Source organism: Eschscholzia californica, unplaced genomic scaffold, assembly GCF_041429995.1.
Source record: "Eschscholzia californica isolate CP2 unplaced genomic scaffold, dmEscCali1.0.p SCAF_4, whole genome shotgun sequence".
Classification (NCBI taxonomy): domain Eukaryota; kingdom Viridiplantae; phylum Streptophyta; class Magnoliopsida; order Ranunculales; family Papaveraceae; genus Eschscholzia; species Eschscholzia californica.
The window spans coordinates 45,653,695-45,676,097 of NW_028238461.1; the positions used below are offsets into that span (position 1 = coordinate 45,653,695).

Consider the following 22,403-nt stretch of genomic DNA (forward strand, 5'->3'; position numbering starts at 1 on the left):
AAGGGTTGTCAACAACAAAAAGATGAAACCCCTCGACTGCTTTCAACTTCACTCAATGGAGAAGAAAATGTTAGTCTATCTCTACTTGTGATTTACCCAACTCTTGAACAGGTTGCCTAGAAGGTTCTTAGCTATCGTTAGTCTTCTTTGTCGACGAATCTGTATTTCACAAACGATTGAATTGAGAAGTGAGGTTGATGAAGTCCTCTTCTGTACACGGAATGGTAAGACCACCCATTGGATGTTCAAATCCAAATTCTTCTTCCGCTCGACTAAGCAATTCTTGGAAAGAAGGATAGTTCAAGTATGATATGGGAACCACAAACCTTTTCGTGACTTTCTGGGTCTCACCAACATATACACCAATGTGACCTTTGGGGATGTCGAATGTATCTGTATGTAGTTGTTGTTTACCTATAAGTGATTTAACTCTAAGGAAATTCTTTGTTTGAACAATTCTTGGCAAATAGAAACCCATTATTTCAGAAGAAAAATTGGAACTTTAAGAGATCTTAAAGAAAAGTTATTGATGGACTTCACAATTTAGATGAGTTTGGAGGTAAATGGTTACTTGAATGTCCTTTTATATCCTTCTGATCTGTAGTAGGCCATAATTAGTTATGAGTTCACATGGGTTATGCTTTTAAGTGACTGGTTCTCATGGCATCTCTTCTCATAATTATGGTTAACTTTTTCGCGACAGATATAATGACTCTGTCCCGAAGCTACCGAACACAAGGATAAGTACGAGAGTGACTACGAGCCTACATAAACGATATATGCAGATTTTGCGTTGAGCTTGAATCATCAACCAACACTCTGATGTCTTTAGGCAACTTGTTTATTTAATGCAGAGGGCTTGAGATGGATTACAAAATCAAAGACAAAGCCATGTGAGTACTACTACTTGATGAAATATGTTGTTATACATCTCAACTCATTGTAGGCCAAACCTCTGTTTATTACAGCTATATATGACCTCTCACTAGCTAACCAAGCATTAATCTTTGTGATATGAGAGAGGAAGCAATGCCATGTGATTACCATAGTGACATGAGAGATGGTCCCTTTAGAATAGAGAGTCCTACCATGCCTAGCTAGACAAATGCTTCTTCACCACTCTTTTTCTCCTAATTCTTCTTCATCTCTCATCAGCCATTTCTCCTATATATACACACATTTTGAAGTATTTGGCATACAACACAAAATTTTCATATCTACAACTTTATTCCTTTGAGAAATTCTTCTTCTTTTGTTATCCACATCAAGTGCTAATGGGAATCCGGTTACCTTCAAAGATACTTCGACGTTCTTTCTCATCAAAAGGATCAAATGATATCCCAAAAGGACACTTCACAGTTTATGTAGGCGAAACTCAATTCAAGAAGAGATTTGTAATTCCGATCTCCTACTTGAATCATTCTTCATTCCAAGACCTTTTAAGTCGAGCTGAGGAAGAATTTGGGTTTGATCATCCCACTGGTGGCCTTTCAATTCCTTGCCATGAAGACGCGTTCGTCGATCTCATATCTAGTTTAAATCACTTGTAACGAAAATCACCCCAATTTTGTAACATTAGTTTCGTGACTGACGTGTATATATTTTTCTTTTTGTAAGAAATCATAGAGTGAAATCAATCTAAACGAAAGAAAATGAAATTATCTCTACATTAATACATTGGCCTTTGAATATTTATTTCTTGTTTTGCTTTCTTTCGGATAAATCGATATGTGATCTCTTTTGGTGATGCTTTTTCTGCATTATTGCCAGCATATGTATAGCTCTTTCCATCACTCTAACCGATGCTTTTGCATCAGTGTACAAGAAGCTTTTTGCATGATTTTTCACAACACTTTTGTATCACTTTGATCACGCTTTGTTTGGCATATTTGGAAACTCTACATAGATGCACTTTCGTCTATGCTATTGCATCTGTTTCGTCCATAGTGATGATTCTGCGTTTCTGCTAAACTTTGGGACAAGTGAGTTGTTTCATTTGTTAGTTAGTTATTATTTGTTACGCCGTTCTTTTACCCGTTAGCAAAGTGATCCTGCTTTTCATATGCTCATGCTTTTAGCTAGTCTCAAATTCATCCCCTCCCAGACTGCTCTTGTACTTAACTTTTGTGTGACTGGATATATAAGTTTTTTTGTACTTCGGGCCACAAAGAGGTGTTTTCGATCTTTTGGGCCTGTGAGAATGTGAAAAATAAAATACGCGCATAAGAATTAAGGATCAAAAGGTGTTTTAATTCACGTCAATAGAGACGGTGTATGGAAGAGAGACGATATAAAGAATCACACATGACACCAGTAGTAAATTAACTTCTCCCATCTATCTCAAATATATAAGAACTAAAAGAAAAGTAACATATTATTCGAACAAACGCTATAATTCAAAATTAATTGATTTTCCGTAAGTAACATTACAATTTTCTTACTCCGTTTATGTATCAGGCGAAGAAAGAAAAACGAAAAAGAATAGCAACTGAGGAACAAAACTGTTGTTAAAAGAAAAGATGGAACCCCTCAGCTACTTTGGAAAGTCTTTGGATGGATAAGAATTTGTTAGTCTATTTACTTTTGCTTTACTCAACTCTTAACAGGTTGCCTTGTAGTTAGTCTCCTTGGTCGATGAATCTCTATTTTCACAAACAATTAATTGAATTGAGAAGTGAGGTTGATGAAGTCGTCTTCCGTACATGGAATGGTAAGACCACCCATCGGATGATCAAATCCAAACTCTTCCTCTGCTCGACTTAGTAGCTCTTGGAAAGAAGAATGGTTCAAATATGATATTGGAACCACAAACCTCTTCTTGACTTCCTGACTCTCTCCAACATACACACCGATATGACCTTTTGGGATGTCGATTAGTGTTGTCGAATCCACTTGTTGTTTACTGGCTATAAGAGATTTAACTCTAAGAAACTTGTTTGTTTGAACAATCCTTGGCAAATGAAAACCCATTTTTTAGAATGAACGAAATTGGAGCTCAAAGAGATATGAAAGAAAAGGATGATAACTAGTAGAAATGGAGACTTAAGAATTGAGATAAGTATGGAGTACAAGGGTTGGTTGAGTGTCCTTTTATATGTACATTCTAATCAATATATAGTATAGTAGGTTAGATGAGTTCACATGGGTTTTGCTTTCAAATGACTGGTTCTCATGGCATCTCTTATCATAATAATGGATAACTTTTTCCTGCAACAATCTTGGCCCTAGTGTTTCTTCACCTACAACTAGAGAACTAAAATGCAATTAATCTCTAAGGGGTTGAGATAGATTGATTTGGAAATCAAATACAAACCCATGTGAGTGAGAGCTACTTAATGCAATATGTTGTTATATATCTCAAGTATAATTGTAGGGCACAAGATGATGAGTACAAAGAAGTTGAAGCTTATTGTTATTAGGTTGGGCCATATGTTGTTATATATCCCAATCAACTCATGGTAGGCCGAGATCTGTTTATTACAACTATGCAATGACCACTCACTAGCTTGCCAAGAATTAATGGTTGATAGGAGAAAGGAAGCAATGCCATGTGATTACCACATAAATTACTGTCCTTGTAGAATATAGAGTCCATTTCTTCTATATATACAAACACAATGTGAAGCATTCAGCATCCAACACAAAGTTTTCATATCTGCAACTTAGTTCTTTTGAGAAATTTTAGTCATTATTTTTCTTCTGTTATCCTACTTTTAAGTGCTAATGGGTATCCGTTTACCTTCAAAGATATTTCGACGCTCTTTCTCCTCAAAAGGATCAAATGATACCATCCCTAAAGGATACTTCACAGTTTATGTTGGAGAAACCCAATTCAAGAAGAGATTTGTAGTTCCAATTTCTCACTTGAATCATTCTTCATTCCAAGACCTCCTAAGTCAAGCAGAGGAAGAATTTGGGTTTGATCATCCAACTGGTGGCCTTACAATTCCTTGCAACGAAGACACATTCATTGATCTCATCTCTCGTTTAAATGGCCTATGATTAGAGATGAAAGGAACTCTAAGAAAACCACAATTTTGTAACTTAAGATGTAGTAAAGCTCGTGTAAATATTTAACATTTTTGTATAAAATCAAAGGGTGTGAATGGATGAAAATGAAAGAATAATTAATGAAATTTTTATTTCATATCATCAAATTATTGAAAATTCTGCTCTTCTTTTAATTTGTATTTTGTTTCTTTCTCTTACGTTCACGTTCGAATGTATAGTGTTCAAGTAGTGTGTTACTTTGAAAGCCAAAATTACGATTCAATCCCGTATGATTTTGTATGAAATTGGTCATAAAATATCATTTCAGATTTGCAATTTATTGAAGACCCTAATTCTCTTTTTATATTACTTTGGTAGTGTGTTACTCTATACCTGCTTACTTCATTCATCTTTTTCTACTTGTAAAAATCTAAATCCTGCTAAGGGTTCTGAATCCGTGTGTCTAACCCTAGACTTAGAGGGTAGAAACCAACTTGGTAACCGCTTCAGCCTATAGCCAAGGGCTATTGACTACTTCATACGACAGTTTTCTTTTACTTTTAGGGACGGTTTTCAACACTGCCAGCGACGCTTTACCAACGAAGTTGTATCAGGAAGAAGAACCTAGTGGCCCCAATAGTAAAGTCAGTTATGAAATCTTAGGATGAGTTAAGAAGCATTTTTTTTGGTTGTGTGCAAAATCATCAAATTGATGGCACGCTATTTTTGGTGGTTTATAGTTGGGGTTTTCTTTCTTTCGAAACAATGAATGAATATATTAATAGATCTTGGAGTAAGGTTGGAATGCTTTCCTTTGAGCTTGTTGATAATATAATCCGAACTTTCGTTGAAACTTCCTTGCCTTGTTGGTAGTAGGGGCGGGTCGCCACAATTCCTATCACTTTCACTATTTTTGTGGTGAAATTTCCTTTTGAAAAGGTAAAGCAACAAATGATACTTCTCGGCGAGTTCGTTTTCCATTATCATCATTTCTAAGAGTAAACAACAACCATACCAATAGGCAAAAACTTCCCATATGCATTCCCCCTACTACCACAAATGCTTGATAGTGAGATATCTTTTTTTTCTCAGTTGCCATTTTACCTACGTTATCGTCAAAACATCAACCCTTTTCTGTTCTTACAAGTTACGAGTTAAATAAAGCCACAAATAATAAAAAAAATCTTTTCGATATCAAACACAAACAAACTTTCGTAAAAGAGTGATTTTAAGATATTCCGGGGATGTTTATTTCCCTGACTGCATGTTTTTATCAATACTTTTTGATAGTCGAGAATACACCTCCCAAATATTTATCTCTTTTTTTTTTGTTGAAAGTTCCGAAATATTTATCTCAAAGGGTTGATATTATGTCTCACAAACTTATCTCTAATGGCTAAGATTACTTTTCTCAAATATATCTCTAACGTCGAGATTATAGAACTGTTTTTGCCTAACGAACACGAGTTATTCCCTCCTCCTAGTATAGTTGTATATGTAAATATCATACCCTTAATGTGCTTAAACAAGAAGAAAAAAAGAAAAAGGGATTCCTCTATAATCGGCAAGAAAAGGGTAACCCCACAAATGAGAAAATGTCCTTTGATCTGTATATGCTTTAGCCTTTATGGTTGGTTGGTGAACCCATTAACCTACATGTCCTCTGTTTTTTCTCCTCCATTCTCTTCATCCATTAATTCTCATTTCACTGAACATGGGGAGAGCAATTTGTAAGTGAAATTTTGACTCTGACCATCTTTGAATTCAATCTTTTTCTCAATTTTAGTAATATATTACCATCTTTAACCAAACCTATTCAAAAGGTAAACTTGCTATAAATATGAATTTGATTTATTTCAGTCTTCTCAATCCTCCTCATTAACCTCAATAACCTGTACCGTTGGTTTTTAGAGAGAGAGATTTTAGAGAGAGAGAGAGAGGACATAAGGGACATACAACCGTACAAACTGTTAGGTACTGTTGATACTTTTTGGGTGGGCCAATAAAGGAAGAACATAAGGAAATAAATAATCAACCTTTGCTATTGAATATCCTTAAGAAGTCTTCATAACAACCTAATTGTAACATCCTAAAAACCTAACCTTCTTCTTTCATTACCTCATTTGGAGAAATGTGTCCTGATTTTATGTATGTAAAAAAGAATTGATCTTTCTTAAGATTAAAAAAAGTGTGGAAACTATATATTAGATTAATCTATATAAAAATTCTTATCTCTACAAAAATTTCGATTCTACCAATGAAAATTACACAAGATTCAAAAGATAAATTTACTATCTATATTTTTGAAAAATTCTTACTTATAGCTTCACTTAATCTTTAAAATCAGATACTAAATAGGAATTTGAGAACTGTTACAAAAAAAAAAATATACATCAAAAATATCACGAAAGTGCATACTAACTCGTGACCAACTCCTAATCCATAAACAAAACTACAGACTCCTTTTAAAAGATTTTGCATGATTTTTAGTACCAAAACCCTTATAAACTCATTATGTTAGCTTTCTAAAAGATAAAATATCGAGCACGACAAAAAATGGGGCGCCAAATAGAACCTAGTCCAAATATGATTCTCCCATAAATAAATATAGGTTTTTTTTTTAGGGTTATTTCCCTAATGGCCCCCTACTTTGTGACCAGCTTCCCGCGTGGCCCCCTACTTTACAAGAAATACCCATATGGCCCCCTAAAACCGTTAACTTTAACTTTCCGTCACTCTCTCTCCTCCATCTCTTTTTCTCTCTCTGCCATGTCACGCCACCTCATCTGTTAGGCCACCTCATCACCATCTCCGGAAGAGGTCGCCGGCCGGCCAACTTTCCGGCCGGCGACCTTCAAACTAAAAAAAAAAAAAAAATTTTTTTTTTTTTTTTCTCTCTTCCTCTCTCTCTCTCTAAAATTACTCCGGCGAAGGGAGACCTTCGCCGGAGTGGTCTGTTCTTCAATGAACAGACCGAGGTCTGTTCTTGAAGAACAGATCTCGGTCTGTTCTTCAATGAACAGACCGAGGTCTGTTCTTGAAGAACAGATCTCGGTCTGTTCATTGAAGAACAGACCGAGGTCTGTTCTTGAAGAACAGATCTCGGTCTGTTCATTGAAGAACAGACCGAGATCTGTTCTTTAAGAACAGACCTCGGTCTGTTCATTGAAGAACAGACCACTCCGGCGAAGGTCTCCCTTCGCCGGAGTAATTTTAGAGAGAGAGAGGAAGAGAGAGAAAAAAAAAAAAAAATTTTTTTTTTTTTAGTTTGATGGTCGCCGGCCGGAAATTTGGCCGGCCGGCGACTTCTGCCGGAGATGGTGATGAGGTGGCCTAACAGATGAGGTGGCGTGACATGACAGAGAGAGAAAAAGAGATGGAGGAGAGAGAGTGACGGAAAGTTAAAGTTAACGGTTTTAGGGGGCCATATGGGTATTTCTTGTAAAGTAGGGGGCCACGCGGGAAGCTGGTCACAAAGTAGGGGGCCATTAGGGAAATAACCCTTTTTTTTATGAGGAAAAAGTGTTGAGGTCAAGGTCTAACTAACCCAGTAAAATAAAATTGGAGAGGTGGTCAGATAGGTGTGAGAATTTAGGCAGTGTGACTATTACAGACAAACATATATCTTGGAAGACTGAACTAAAAGCAAATCTTATGGGATCAAAAAGTCAAGACATGCACTGAGTGTTCATGAGATTTTTAAAATATATCAAAACATCACCATGAATATTTGAATCTGATAGAGTAATGGCCTCACAGTAGAGTGAAATGGGCTTTCTAGGGTGAGGGACTCAGTGATCATAGCTCTATTCACATGGCACAATATGACCCATTTGAATCTTGTGTCTTAAACAATAGATTAATGCATAAGGGTAGTTCTCAATGTTGCACCTTTTTTTTTTTTTTTTTTTTTGCTGAAATTGTCATCTTTATAAATGCATCTCGGCAAAATTTAACAGATTAACGATAGGGGACACCTACAGCAAAAATCGGGAGAGCCTTTTATAACTTGTTCGATGTGAACCGATCTACACATAAAAATGTTATTGCTCCATCACGTTTTCTTCGAATATGGTATGGTTGTTGTTCTTATTGTAATAATTCAAAGAAAAAAATCACATAACAAACAAAAAAGTGAAGGTAGACCCACAAAGGGTCTGTACTGTGAGTCGTATATCGCTTGTGTATTTACTTCAGGGAGAAATAATAAGACAGTTGGTCAACGATTGTTTGGTCCGTTAATTACACATCTACTTAATAAAACTCGGAGATCATAGGTTCGTCAAATGGAGATGAAATCTATTATTTATTGACTTATATTAAGGGGTGTAAACAAAAATACCTCTAAAATGACCTTAGGAGGCTTTTAAGATTCAAATGACAATGGTACTTAGCGGGTTATTCAATTCACGTGTTTATTCTAAGATATAGAAAAGAGAGAGAGAGAGAGAGAGAGATTGGTGTGCCAACAACCCTTAATTGGAGTGGCAAGAGGTATAATCCTCCACTTTAGAAGTCAAGCGTTCGAGACACGGTGAACAATTAAAAAAATAAAAAAGAAATGAGAGGGAGAGACCGGAAATTGAAAATGAAGAACCATACCTAGAGATAGGGGGCATGTTGTCCTTGAGAGATGGGGCAACAAGTGATTCAACCCAATTGGGTTTGGTATCAGCAAGTTACTGAACCCACACATACCCCCAAAAACCCGTGGTCTGTCCTTTTGCCCCCACTCTCCCCCATCACTTTTTATATCTCACTCTCCTCCTCTCTACTCCCTTCTCTCTCTCTCTCTCTCTAACTTTACCTCTATTTTCTCTTTCTCTCTCTAATATTCTCCCAGCTTATATAATCCCAACCCAACTCCTCATTCACACTCTACTATCTCAATCTTCATTTTCTTTAGCATCAACAAACCTCATCACTTTCTCTCTCTACTTTTCTTCTTCAAAAAAAAAAAAGAAAAAGAAAAGATGGCTCTTGGAAAATCAAACAAATTCTCCCAAACAACAGTTTTGAAACAAATCCTCAAGAGATGCTCAAGCTTAGGGAAGAAACAAACAGAAAATAATGAAGAAGGTCTACCAGTTGATGTACCTAAAGGTCATTTTGCTGTTTATGTTGGTGAAAAAAGAAGTAGATACATTGTTCCTATTTCATTCTTAACTCACCCTAAGTTTCAAATCTTACTTCAAAGAGCTGAAGAAGAATTTGGGTTTGATCATGATATGGGTCTTACTATTCCTTGTGAAGAAATTGTCTTTCTCTCTCTAACTTCAATGCTTGCTTGAAAACAACAAAGATCCCTCTTTTTTCTTGGAGAGAAGATGTTAAAGATGAAGCTGCTGTACTGCTTCTCTCTCTTCTTTCTCTCTCTCTAAGTACTTACTCTAGAACAACTAATTTTAATGATTTTTTTTTTTTTTTTTGTGTGAGGGTTTTGAGTTCTTGACCTATTTTACAGAGATGGTTAATTACCCAAAACCCATAAATCATTTTGGTGGTTTAAATCATTATGTAAAGGTTAAATTTAGGGTTAGATATCTAGGTATTCTTCTCATTACAGTGGTGGTGATTCCTTGTACCCTGTATGAGACTAATTTGTGCTTTATTGCACACCCTTGTATGAGACTAATCTTATTAAGTTAAGCCATGTGCTACTTACCTAACTTGTTTTGAGTTCATACCATTTCTCTCTCTAAAACTACTCTCCCCTCTCTCTCTCTCTCTATCTATAATTTACTCCTTTTTGTGATTGCTTAAAAAACATGGCATACACTTTTCTACATAAAAAAAAAAAAAAAAGATAGTGTGCCTTAGAAAGTGGTATAACCCCTTGATTTTGCCTCTATTGCTGTGAAATCTAAGCATTTAAATGGACTTTAGCCAGATTTCACGCCACTTTTTTTGTTACATTATTATACAAACAAAATAACTAAACCAAACCTATGGTTTTGATTTCCAAGTCAATTGTTACTCTTACTGTCTTATTCAGTAAGTTCTATTTAGATCTGCAGTAGGTCTACTTTTGTAACATTTTCGATCTTTTTCAAATAACAATGTGCTAGACCAACTGCTTGCTAAACCACATCTTAGAATGTTGTAAGTTTTAACAATTTCATCCTCTATTGTTCCTGAGATGCATGTTTCCAAATCTCAATATTTTCGAAACTTAACATTAAGTTAGATGTTGAAAATGCGGTCACTGTTAATCCCCATAGCTTTTGTTCTACTATAGTCTCATAGAGGAACCATGTTATTGCTCCAGGTGCCCTTGCCACACCCAAATTATGTTGGGCATTGATTGCCATAGCTAAGAGGGGCTCCTAAACTAGTAGATGTGTATTTAGAATTTCCGTAAGGGTGGTTCTATAAACGGCCCTTATATTGTTATACGAGCTTCCTCCTAGCTCAATTTTACAACCCGTTTATGTGTAAACGGGGCGCCTGAATTAATCGAAGCAGCCTATAGAACTAGCCTTTCCCTTGTCTAGCTCCAAAATAAACAGATTTGCCCCTTCCCTCTTCTAATATATTTTGACTGTTAAGTCTGAAACATTTGAAAACAAGAATCAAACTGAGACCCAACAACCGTTTGTTAATGTCAGATAAGGAAATGCAGCGAAACGATAATGGTTCTGAAATCATCACCTAATTCCAGTACACAAGGCAAGTGGGATCTTATTAGTCATCGATTATTGTGTTTATAATTTTTATCTTTATTCTACGATTGAGATATATGATTAAAGTTATGATCCATATCAAAAACTGGCCCACTTGGGATCTTGCCCGGACCCACAGTGCATGTGAACCACAAATCAGATGGGAATAGCACAGCCAGATGATTGTCGGGGGTACGGTATAAGGATGGACCCGACATATGCAACCATAGAGTCGTCGGTGTACTGATAGCCTACATACTGTAGCAGTTTAATAAGTAACATGTCCTTGCCATGTGAACATGTCAGGTTGTATCCCCACCCTTCATTTTATGTCTAGATTGTAGACACATGAACAAATGATCTACTATATAATGGGGTCAGCCAAACATTGTCTCTTGAGGTAGTGTTTAGGGTCTAGGCCAGGTGGGAATAGGGTAGGTATGGTCGTATGGACCTTCATGGGCACTTGAAGCATGGGGTTCGGTCGAGTCAGACTTTAAATTTCAATGGCTATTAGGATAAGTGGGTTAATTGGAAGAGAAATTTACCTTGCCCATTGTTCGCCCAACCCCATTAAGAAAATCGAGTAATTCGGGTTATGGACGAGTGGGTAGCGAGTAGGTTCATAGCTTGGAAAAGTTCACTCCTTCCGCTCCTTTTATAAGGTCCCCAAACACCTTTCCTAACTCCAAAGAGGCAATGTGAGACTAAATTACAAGAAGTTATTTGTGTTCCTCCTTTTCAGAATTTGATCTCACATTGAAAACTAATGAAGAATTCTCTTTGGATTATGGTAATATAAATTTATCTCACTCCTTGCTCCCTTCAAGCAAAACACACGACTTCACTAATCCACTAAGAATTCTTTTAGGTCATTGCAAAGCACTGCATTGGGTTTGTCTGATTGCCCTTAAACAAATTGTTTACCACGTCAACTAGACTAGGGAGCATAGATTGTTGGGCTTCATCAATTCAAAAAGTTGATGTAATTTGGTCGGATATCATCAGGTGACGCTATTGGGTGCGGACATGGGCGGGTGTTCCGACAAAGGTTTTAACTCGAGCACGACCTCCAAAACTTGGCGGGTCGGGCGAGTTGTGCCCGAGACGAGCAGGGCCGTCCATAATCCTCGTTGTGCTCGGGTGCCCACCGCTAGTACTGTCTATATAAGACAGTCTCATTACAATTGGAACATATTTTAGCTTTTTGATGTATCTAAGCTAATTGATATGGATTATACTTACGTCAGAATTATATAACTGTTGCAATGAACTTTCATACAATTGTGCATAGAAGGTGATCAATCTGTACATAAAACCCTACTAGGCGAGAAAATTGCAGGTGGTTCAAACATATATGTGAGCCTAATTTGTGAATACACTAGTATGGTCTTTTTCCCAAACGAAATATGTCAACCGCCAAGAAAGTAGTAAGAAAAATGAAAACTATTCTAAGTTTTAAATCATAGAAAATTTGATCAAAGACCTAATTTTAAACCTTTTTTTTAGTTAAAAATACAAGTTATATATTTTTTTTTTGTTAAAAATCCAAAATTTAGATTTTTTTATTCAAAACCAAAGAATTTGTATTTTACTTGGTTTTTTTTTGTTGAAATTTTTACTCGGTTAAAAACCCAATACTTTTTGCAAAACATGTTGCAAGGTATTACGAAATATTGTAAAGTTGTTGCAAAAATGTCGCAAGATGTTGCAAAGCTATCGCAAAGTGTTGCAAAATAAAAAATTACATAGGGAGTTGAAGACTAAACAAGATTGACTTTTCCTTTCACCCAAACAAAAAATTTATAGAAAGTTTTTTCTTAATAAATACGAAATTTAAAAAGGTGAGTTGTAGTCTTATTCTAATACTTTGATATACATTTCTATAACGATTGAGTTATCCATGTCTCGAATTTAGAAATTTGTTGACATTGTGATAAAATTGCAACTCACATGTCCACGGATCTATTTACAAATGAAATTGTATCTTTAAATTTAACCCCACATACATGTTTTAGAATGGGCTCATATATCATTAGTGTGGTATAACCTAATTTGATTATTACCCTAAGAGATACATCTACTATCATATCTTCACATTATATTAGAGGAAGAGCATGAATTTTTTTTTGCTTCTCCAATCTAACTGTAAGAGGGTAGTTTCCAAAAGTGAAGAGGCGGTTTAAGAGGCAGCAATAGGCAGTTTCCAAAAATTGGGATGGTTTCCAATTTTTTGGCTCAATAGGCAGTTTCCAATTTTTTGGCTTATAATATATATAAATAGGGGTTGAGTGCTTTGTAATCAACAAACACCAACACAAGCAACAACTCTTCTTTAGAGAGCTAGAGAGAGAGCAAGAGTGAGAGAAATTTTTCATAGTTTTTTGAGCGGTGTTAAATTTCTCGGTCGTCGAAGATCTAGTATAGAAGGTTAATTTCTATACGGTACCATCTTGGGACGAATTTGCGGGTTGTGTTAGTCATCTTCATCTATCCTTCAATAAAGATTTCTTGTTCGCCCGAGGACGTAGGCTTTAAAGCCGAACCTCGTTAAATTCTGTTCGCATATTTGATTTTGACTTAGCTTTTCGATTAATCTTCATAATCGGATCAATTTCTAGGATAGGTTCGATAGCTTCCGCGACTTTCAGTTATAACAATTGGTACCAGAGCCTTGTTGAGATTGAACGAAGAGAAGATGGAATCGAGAAGTGGTACGGTCAAATCAGGGAAATATGAGATAGAGAAGTTTAATGGGAAAAACGATTTTTCTTATTGGCGGATGCAGATGAAGAATCTGTTAATCTCGCAGAAATTACACAAGACGTTGACGGGAAAGAAACCAGGAGATATGTCAGATGAGGATTGGGAAGAGTTAGATCTCGAAGCACGGGCTACCATTATGTTGTGTCTTGAGAGGGACGTGGCGTTCCTAGTAGACGGAGAAACAACGGCGGCGGGTGTGTGGTTAAAGCTAGAAAGCAGTTTCATGACGAAAACTTTAACGAATCGGGTCTACTTAAAATCCAAATTATTCACATGTAGAATGGAAGAGGGTTCTTCTATTCAGGAGTATGTGAATAGGTTTGACAGGATTATCTCAGATTTGAAGGATATTGATGTTGAGGTTGAGGATGAGGACCAAGCCCTCATATTGTTACTTTCATTGCCTAAATCCTATGAGAACCTTGTTCAAACTTTGATGCTTGTTGGTGATAGTCTAAGCATGGAAGAGACGAGAAATTCGCTATTAGCGGATGACCTTCGTAAGGTTGCTACTAGCAGTATGGCGTCGGGTGGAGTAGACAAAGAACAAGCACAAGGGTTGTTTGTAACGAGGGGGAGGAGTAATGAAAGGGGAAAGGGAAAGGGCGGGAAATCTAGATCCAAATCTAGAGGCTCTTTCAAGAAAACGTGCTTTAGTTGTGGTGAGCTTGGCCACTTTAAAGCGGCTTGTCCAAAGAGAAAGTTGAAGCAAAAGAACGAAGGCTACAAGGAGAAACAAGAGATGCAAGAGGCGGGATATGTGTCAGAAGAGGCGGATGAATGTTTCTCGGTGACAGAGGTGTCTGAGAAAATCTTCGATAAGTGGATGCTTGATTCAGGGGCGTCACACCATATGTGTCCAAATAGGGAGTTGTTTACTACCTATAGGAGTATAGATGGTGGTACAGTTATACTGGGTGATGATAGTATATGTAAAACTGTGGGACTCGGAACAATACGTATCAAGATGCACGATGGAGTGGTGAGAACATTGACGGACGTAAGACACATACCCGATTTGCGGAAAAATCTAATTTCCCTTGGTGTGTTGGAGCGGAACGGCTGTAAGATAATTATAGAGAATGGCTCCATAAAAGTCGTTAAGGGTTCTTTGGTGGTAATGAGAGGTACTCGTTACGGTAATTTATACAAACTTTTGGGGACAACAATTACTGGAGATGTAGCAGTAGGAATCAGTGGAAGGGATCCAACGGCTAGTACGAGGCTTTGGCATATGCGCCTTGGGCATATGTCAGAAAAGGGTCTATCTCTGATGTGCGGGAAAGGCTTGTTGAAGGACATGAAGAAGCCTTGCATGGAGTTTTGTGAGCATTGTGTGTTCGGGAAGGCACACAGGGTGACGTTCTCTACAAGTAAGCACAGGAGCAAAGAGGTATTAGACTACGTACATACCGATGTCTGGGGACCGGCAAAGTTACCTTCCAAGGGTGGTTCCAGGTATTTTGTTACATTCGTTGATGATCATTCGAGATTTGTCTGGCTTTATTTTCTGAAGCATAAGAATGAGGTATTCAACACATTCCTGGTGTGGAAAGCAATGGTTGAGAACAAAACTGGTCGAAAGCTGAAGACGTTAAGGTCGGATAATGGGACCGAGTACACGGATGGGGCATTCAAGGAGTTTTGTAATCAGGAAGGCATTGTGAGGCACTGGACAGTAGTAAACACACCTCAGCAGAATAGAGTCGCAGAGAGATTGAACCGTACACTACTTGAGAAGGCTAGATGTATGCGCTCCAATTCGGGATTAGGCGTAGAATGGTGGGCAGAATCTGTTGCTACAGCTTGTTATATTGTGAACAGGTCTCCACATTTTTTTTTAGATGGCGACATACCTTACGAGGTGTGGTCAGGTGAACATGCAGATTACGGGAGACTTAAGGTTTTCGGTTGTACGGCCTATTACCATGTTAAAGGTAACAAACTTGACAATAGAGCAAAGAAGTCAATTTTCTTAGGATATGCTACAGGAGTCAAGGGTTATCGGCTATGGTGTACGGAAGACAAGAAGTTTGTAATCAGCAGAGATGTGGTGTTTGATGAGTCATCTATTGTAGCTATGGCGAAAGCTACGGTGCCTAATTGTGGTGATGTTGGGTCTACTAAAGCTCAAGTAGTGGAAGTAGAAGCCGAAGACCAACGGGTTTCTAGGAATCATGATCAGGTGGAGCATCAGGATAATACTCAGGATGAGGAAATTGATGAACCCGATCATGAGGAGGTTCAAGGGGAAGGTACACAAGTTTTACAACAACAACAGCAGGATGTTTCGGTACACACTAGGCCGAAACGGTTATATAAGCCGGTACAGAGGTTAGGGTCAGACAAACCTCTTAGGCATTACGGGCAGGCAAATCTGGTTGAATATGCACTCTCGGTGGAAGACGACGAGCCGGTCACCTTCAAACAAGCTATTACCGTGGCGGAAAGAGAGAGTTGGTTAGTTGCTATGCAAGAAGAGATGGAGTCTCTTCACAAGAACAAGACATGGGAGGTTGTCCCATTGCCCGAAGGTAAGTCTGTTATTGGTTGTAAATGGGTGTACAAGAAGAAAGAGGATTCTTCCGAAATCAAGGGTACAAGGTATAAGGCAAGACTAGTGGCCAAGGGTTATGCACAGAAAGAAGGGGTCGACTACAATGAGATCTTCTCACCGGTCGTGAAACATACTTCTATTCGGGTGTTATTGAGTATTGTTGCTCATAGTGATCTTGAGCTGGAACAACTCGATGTTAAAACAGCCTTCTTGCACGGAGATTTGGAAGAAGAAATTTATATGGCTCAACCTGAGGGATACAAGGTTGAGGGTAAAGAAAATCAAGTATGTCGTTTGATGAAATCTCTTTACGGATTAAAACAATCCCCTCGCCAATGGTACAAACGATTTGATTTTTTCATGCTAAAGCATGGTTTTCGCAGAAGTGACTATGATTGTTGTGTATACATCAAGAAGCTTCGCAAAGGTGACTTTATTTATCTCCTTTTGTATGTGGATGACATGCTTATTGCTTCTAGAAGCATGGTGGAGATAGATAAGTTGAAATCTCAACTCAGTCAAGAGTTTGAGATGAAAGACATGGGCGCTGCAAAGAAAATACTGGGAATGGAGATTAAGAGAGAGCGGTCAAGTAAGAAACTGTACTTGAATCAGAAAGGTTACATCGAACGAGTAGTTTCTCGATTTGGGATGCAGAATGCGAAGGCGGTGTCAACACCTTTGGCACCACACTTCAGGCTCTCGGGAAAACAATTTCCCACTACTACGATGGAGAAGGATCATATGGATCGTGTACCGTATGCTAGTGCAGTTGGCAGTTTGATGTACGCTATGGTGTGTACTCGTCCGGATATTTCACAGGCGGTCAGTGTGGTTAGTAGGTTTATGGCAAACCCAGGGAAGACACATTGGGAAGCTGTGAAGTGGATCTTGAGGTACTTAAAGGGTACCGTTGATACAGGTTTGTGCTTTGGTGGAGACACATGTCAAGTAAGCGGTTATGTTGACTCAGATTATGCTGGCGATCTAGATAGAAGACGATCTACTTCTGGTTATGTATTTAGGGTACATGGTGCTCCAGTTAGTTGGCGATCGATGTTACAATCTACAGTTGCATTATCTACTACGGAGGCCGAGTATATGGCTATGGCCGAGGGTGTGAAGGAAGCATTGTGGTTGTGGGGTCTTCTGGATGATCTAGGGATTAAGCAGGAGTGCGTGGATGTATGGTGTGATAGTCAAAGTGCAATCCACTTGGCGAAGACTCAGGTTCATCATGCTCGTACTAAGCATATCGATGTCAGGTATCACTTTGTACGAGATGTCATAGAGGAAGATGATGTTTCTCTCATGAAGGTACACACAGATGAGAATCCCGCGGACATGTTGACTAAAGTGGTGACGTGTAGCAAGTTTCAGCATTGCCTGGAATTGCTACAAATCGGCTCGTGTTAAGTTGCCCGAAAGGGCGTAATGGCGACAAGGTAATCTTTATGTGAAGGGTTGGTAGAACTACGGTAGGCTTGATCCTGTAAAAGGGTACGTAGGCAGCCATGGTCATATGGCGCAGTCGGATGAAGTTACAAGAAGCAGATATATCTTACAAGGAGTATCCTGGTGTTCGTCCAAAATTTGAATGTATCAAATTGTGTACGAGGTGGAGAATTGTAAGAGGGTAGTTTCCAAAAGTGGAGAGGCGGTTTAAGAGGCAGCAATAGGCAGTTTCCAAAAATTGGGATGGTTTCCAATTTTTTGGCTCAATAGGCAGTTTCCAATTTTTTGGCTTATAATATATATAAATAGGGGTTGAGTGCTTTGTAATCAACAAACACCAACACAAGCAACAACTCTTCTTTAGAGAGCTAGAGAGAGAGCAAGAGTGAGAGAAATTTTTCATAGTTTTTTGAGCGGTGTTAAATTTCTCGGTCGTCGAAGATCTAGTATAGAAGGTTAATTTCTATACGGTACCATCTTGGGACGAACTTGCGGGTTGTGTTAGTCGTCTTCATCTATCCTTCAATAAAGATTTCTTGTTCGCCCGAGGACGTAGGCTTTAAAGCCGAACCTCGTTAAATTCTGTTCGCATATTTGATTTTGACTTAGCTTTTCGATTAATCTTCATAATCGGATCAATTTCTAGGATAGGTTCGATAGCTTCCGCGACTTTTAGGGGGGGTAGTGGTTGGGGATTTGGAGGGACATTGCCATGTCCCTCCAAATCCTATGTTATTGGTTGGGGACATTTTAAATGTCCCCAAATGTCTGTGTTATTGGTTGGGGACATTTAAAATGTCTCAAAATGTCTCTAAATGTCCGTGTTATTCGTTTGAGACATTTCAAATGTCCTGAAATGTCTATGGTATTCGTTATAGACACGAAATTAAGGACATTTCAAGACAAATTGGTTTTGGAGACATGTGAGGACATTTTAGTGTAAATTTGGAGAGCTTTTGGAGAGAAAATGTCTCTCAAAATATGGAAGACACTTGTGGACATTTCATTAAGAAATATAAAAATAATTATTATTATCAAATTAGATTAAATAATTTATAATAAATAATATATAAAAATATTAATTATTATAATACTTTATTATAGTAATAATGATATTAGCCATTAGTATATTATACTATTATTATATTATTATAATATTATCTTATTATTATATTATTATACTATATTATTATTATCTTATTATATGTTACTATATTATTGTATTATTATTATATTATATTATTACTATATTATATTATTATTATTGTATTATAGTAATAATGATATTATTACCATATTACTATATTATATTATTATTATTATCTTATTATTATTACATTATTTTCTTATATTACTATATTATTGTATTATTATTATTATTATATTATTGTATTATTATTATTATATTTTATAATATTATCTTATTATATTACTATGTTATATTATTATTATTATCTTATTATATGTTACTATATTATTGTATTATTATATTATTATATTATTATATTATTATATTATATTATAGTAATAATGATATTATTATCATATACTATATAAAATAATACATATTTTATAATATTATCTTATTTTATTACTATGTTATATTATTATCTTATTATATGTTACTATATTATTGTATTATTATATTATTATATTATTATATTATATTATAGTAATAATGATATTATTATCATATTACTATATTAAATTATTATTATATTATATATATATATATATTAGTATACTATATAAAATAATACATATTTACCAATTGTCCATAAATGTCCTCAGATATCCACAGACGTCCACAAAACTCGAAAAATATATTTTTAAAATAGGAGTACAAATATATTATTTTGTATGGTTAGACAATAATGATAATACTAAAATAATAAATGCCTACCAATTGTCATCCATGATGAGATAATAATAATAATAATAATAATATTAATAATAATAATAATAATAATATTAATAATAATAATAATAATAATAATAATAATAATAATAATAATAATAATAATATAATAATAATATTCACTACACATTTTGTCCATGGATTCAATATGATGAAATGTCTCCAAAACATTTTGTCTATAAACCAAATGTCTTGAAATGTCCATAAAGAATTTTTGTCCATGAATCAAATGTCTTAAAATGTCTATAAAGACATTTTGTCTACAGACAAATGTCTCGAAATGTCTCGAAATGTCTACGAGACATTTTGTCCACGAATGTCCTCCTAAATCCCTATCCGTGTTATTCGTTTGAGACATTTCAAATGTCCTGAAATGTCTATGGTATTCGTTATAGACACGAAATTAAGGACATTTCAAGACAAATTGGTTTTGGAGACATGTGAGGACATTTTAGTGTAAATTTGGAGAGCTTTTGGAGAGAAAATGTCTCTCAAAATATGGAAGACACTTGTGGACATTTCATTAAGAAATATAAAAATAATTATTATTATCAAATTAGATTAAATAATTTATAATAAATAATATATAAAAATATTAATTATTATAATACTTTATTATAGTAATAATGATATTAGCCATTAGTATATTATACTATTATTATATTATTATAATATTATCTTATTATTATATTATTATACTATATTATTATTATCTTATTATATGTTACTATATTATTGTATTATTATTATATTATATTATTACTATATTATATTATTATTATTGTATTATAGTAATAATGATATTATTACCATATTACTATATTATATTATTATTATTATCTTATTATTATTACATTATTTTCTTATATTACTATATTATTGTATTATTATTATTATTATATTATTGTATTATTATTATTATATTTTATAATATTATCTTATTATATTACTATGTTATATTATTATTATTATCTTATTATATGTTACTATATTATTGTATTATTATATTATTATATTATTATATTATTATATTATATTATAGTAATAATGATATTATTATCATATACTATATAAAATAATACATATTTTATAATATTATCTTATTTTATTACTATGTTATATTATTATCTTATTATATGTTACTATATTATTGTATTATTATATTATTATATTATTATATTATATTATAGTAATAATGATATTATTATCATATTACTATATTAAATTATTATTATATTATATATATATATATATATATTAGTATACTATATAAAATAATACATATTTACCAATTGTCCATAAATGTCCTCAGATATCCACAGACGTCCACAAAACTCGAAAAATATATTTTTAAAATATGAGTACAAATATATTATTTTGTATGGTTAGACAATAATGATAATACTAAAATAATAAATGCCTACCAATTGTCATCCATGATGAGATAATAATAATAATAATAATATTAATAATAATAATAATAATATTAATAATAATAATAATAATAATAATAATAATAATAATAATAATAATAATATAATAATAATAATATTCACTACACATTTTGTCCATGGATTCAATATGATGAAATGTCTCCAAAACATTTTGTCTATAAACCAAATGTCTTGAAATGTCCATAAAGAATTTTTGTCCATGAATCAAATGTCTTAAAATGTCTATAAAGACATTTTGTCTACAGACAAATGTCTCGAAATGTCTACGAGACATTTTGTCCACGAATGTCCTCCTAAATCCCTATCCACTACACCCCCCCCCCCCCCCCCCCCCCCCCCCCCCCCCCCCCCTTAGTTCTAACACTAACAAAATCTGCCATATTGCCCATAGAAAAACAAAAGTATAAGAGAAAGAGAAAATATCCATCTTCTTGGGTATATTCTTGTCTTATTAATAATCTGCCAAAATCCAATCCAGAATCACATCTTCAAGTCAGAGTATCTATCTAATCTCTCTTTATATATACATTTTTTAAAATATTCTAGGCAGACAACTTAGTACTACATTTTGATTTTTATTTATTTATTTATTTATTTATTTGTATATTTTTCTGTCTTTCTTAAACCTCACAACAACTTCTTTGACTCTCTTCCTGTAAAATTTCCATTGGTATTTATGGATTATGAGACAGAACATTAATGTCTAGAGTTTGAGGACTTCTTACTCCAAATTCACCATTATTTCCTCCTAAATTTATGCCACCAAACCCTTGTTATTTTGTGAGATTGTGTCACTTTGTGGGTGCAGTATAATCTTTTTTTGTTGTTGTAGAAAGGCAATGCTAATTAGTGACATGTGAATAAACAGTTCTAGAAATGATCTCATTTTGTTTTACTAAGTACAATATTGGGTTTAAAGTCAAAATGTTAACTAGGTTTTTCGATCCTCTTTAGTTAGGTGCCGTTGCACTTGGTTAATATTATCCTTTTTCTTAAAAATAAATTAGAAAGGATCATCTGACCATAATTATAACATACACCGGTCATAACAACCACCAAATTTATTTCAGTTTGAACTCTCTAGTTTCATTCTACCCATTTAGAATAATATTGAAGTAATTCTCGAAAATGCCCACATTCTGTATCTCTAGATATCATTTTCTGCATATACTTTCTCAATCGTGGCGGTTGATCAGATTGGAGAACATGTCGTTCTCGAGATGGGTTGATCAATTTTAATGGCCATGTTTTGATTTCGAAGAGAAGAACCTGCTGAAACCACGAGACGTTTTATCTGGTGTCTGACTGGAAGAAAATGATGATTTTGTAGTACCGTCTTTTGGATCTTTTGAGTTTATTGGAGATCTTAATAACAAATTTGCTTCAGTACTAGATGGACTTGAGGAGGAATCAAACACATTTGAAGGCGCCTCAGAGTCTTCTTTAGGCACCATATTCACATTCATTTCGTGCTTCTCAATATATTCAGATCCAGCTTGATCTACTGATGGATTCAAATCTTTCAATTGCTTGCCAAGAAGAAATATCGTCTCTTGACACTCCGCTAGCTTTTCGGTTGCCGCTGCTATCTTTATTTCCTG

General features: G+C 35.1%; 3 protein-coding genes and 3 pseudogenes across 9 annotated transcripts in view; 3 read left to right on the forward strand and 3 right to left on the reverse strand.

The window, feature by feature from the left end:
- LOC147545145 (filament-like plant protein 4) overlaps positions 1-22,403 on the reverse strand; it is a 28,563-nt gene that overhangs the window by 570 nt on the left and 5,590 nt on the right. For 4 of the 5 annotated variants that reach the window (XM_086673111.1, XM_086673113.1, XM_086673114.1 and 1 more), the window contains one exon: positions 21,849-22,400. The exons of the other annotated variant lie outside the window; for it this stretch is intronic. In XM_086673111.1, coding sequence (XP_086529237.1) covers positions 22,038-22,400 — 363 coding nt within the window. In that variant the 3' untranslated portion in view covers positions 21,849-22,037. Of the gene's footprint in view, positions 1-21,848; positions 22,401-22,403 lie in introns of those variants that run through there. 5 annotated transcript variants of the gene reach the window in all.
- On the reverse strand, positions 167-478 carry LOC147545146 (auxin-responsive protein SAUR20 pseudogene; annotated as a pseudogene).
- Positions 1,139-1,691, forward strand: LOC147545147 (auxin-induced protein 15A-like). The gene has a single exon (XM_086673115.1). The coding sequence runs from the start codon at positions 1,275-1,277 to the stop codon at positions 1,548-1,550; it is 276 nt and encodes a 91-aa protein (XP_086529241.1). The 5' UTR covers positions 1,139-1,274; the 3' UTR covers positions 1,551-1,691.
- LOC147545148 (auxin-responsive protein SAUR21 pseudogene) lies at positions 2,357-3,082 on the reverse strand (annotated as a pseudogene). Its single transcript, XR_015239702.1, has one exon. The product of XR_015239702.1 is annotated as an auxin-responsive protein SAUR21 pseudogene (transcript).
- On the forward strand, positions 3,724-4,002 carry LOC147545149 (auxin-induced protein 15A-like). Its single transcript, XM_086635804.1, has one exon. It carries the CDS (start codon positions 3,724-3,726, stop codon positions 4,000-4,002), a length of 279 nt encoding a protein of 92 aa, XP_086491930.1.
- Positions 8,611-9,659, forward strand: LOC147545150 (protein SMALL AUXIN UP-REGULATED RNA 12 pseudogene; annotated as a pseudogene). Its single transcript, XR_015223910.1, has one exon. The product of XR_015223910.1 is annotated as a protein SMALL AUXIN UP-REGULATED RNA 12 pseudogene (transcript).

What these genes read in the sequence shown, in the direction of transcription:
- LOC147545147 (XM_086673115.1), top strand. Translation starts at nt 1,275, where the DNA reads ATGGGAATCCGGTTACCTTCAAAGATACTTCGACGTTCTTTCTCATCA.
- LOC147545149 (XM_086635804.1), top strand. Translation starts at nt 3,724, where the DNA reads ATGGGTATCCGTTTACCTTCAAAGATATTTCGACGCTCTTTCTCCTCA.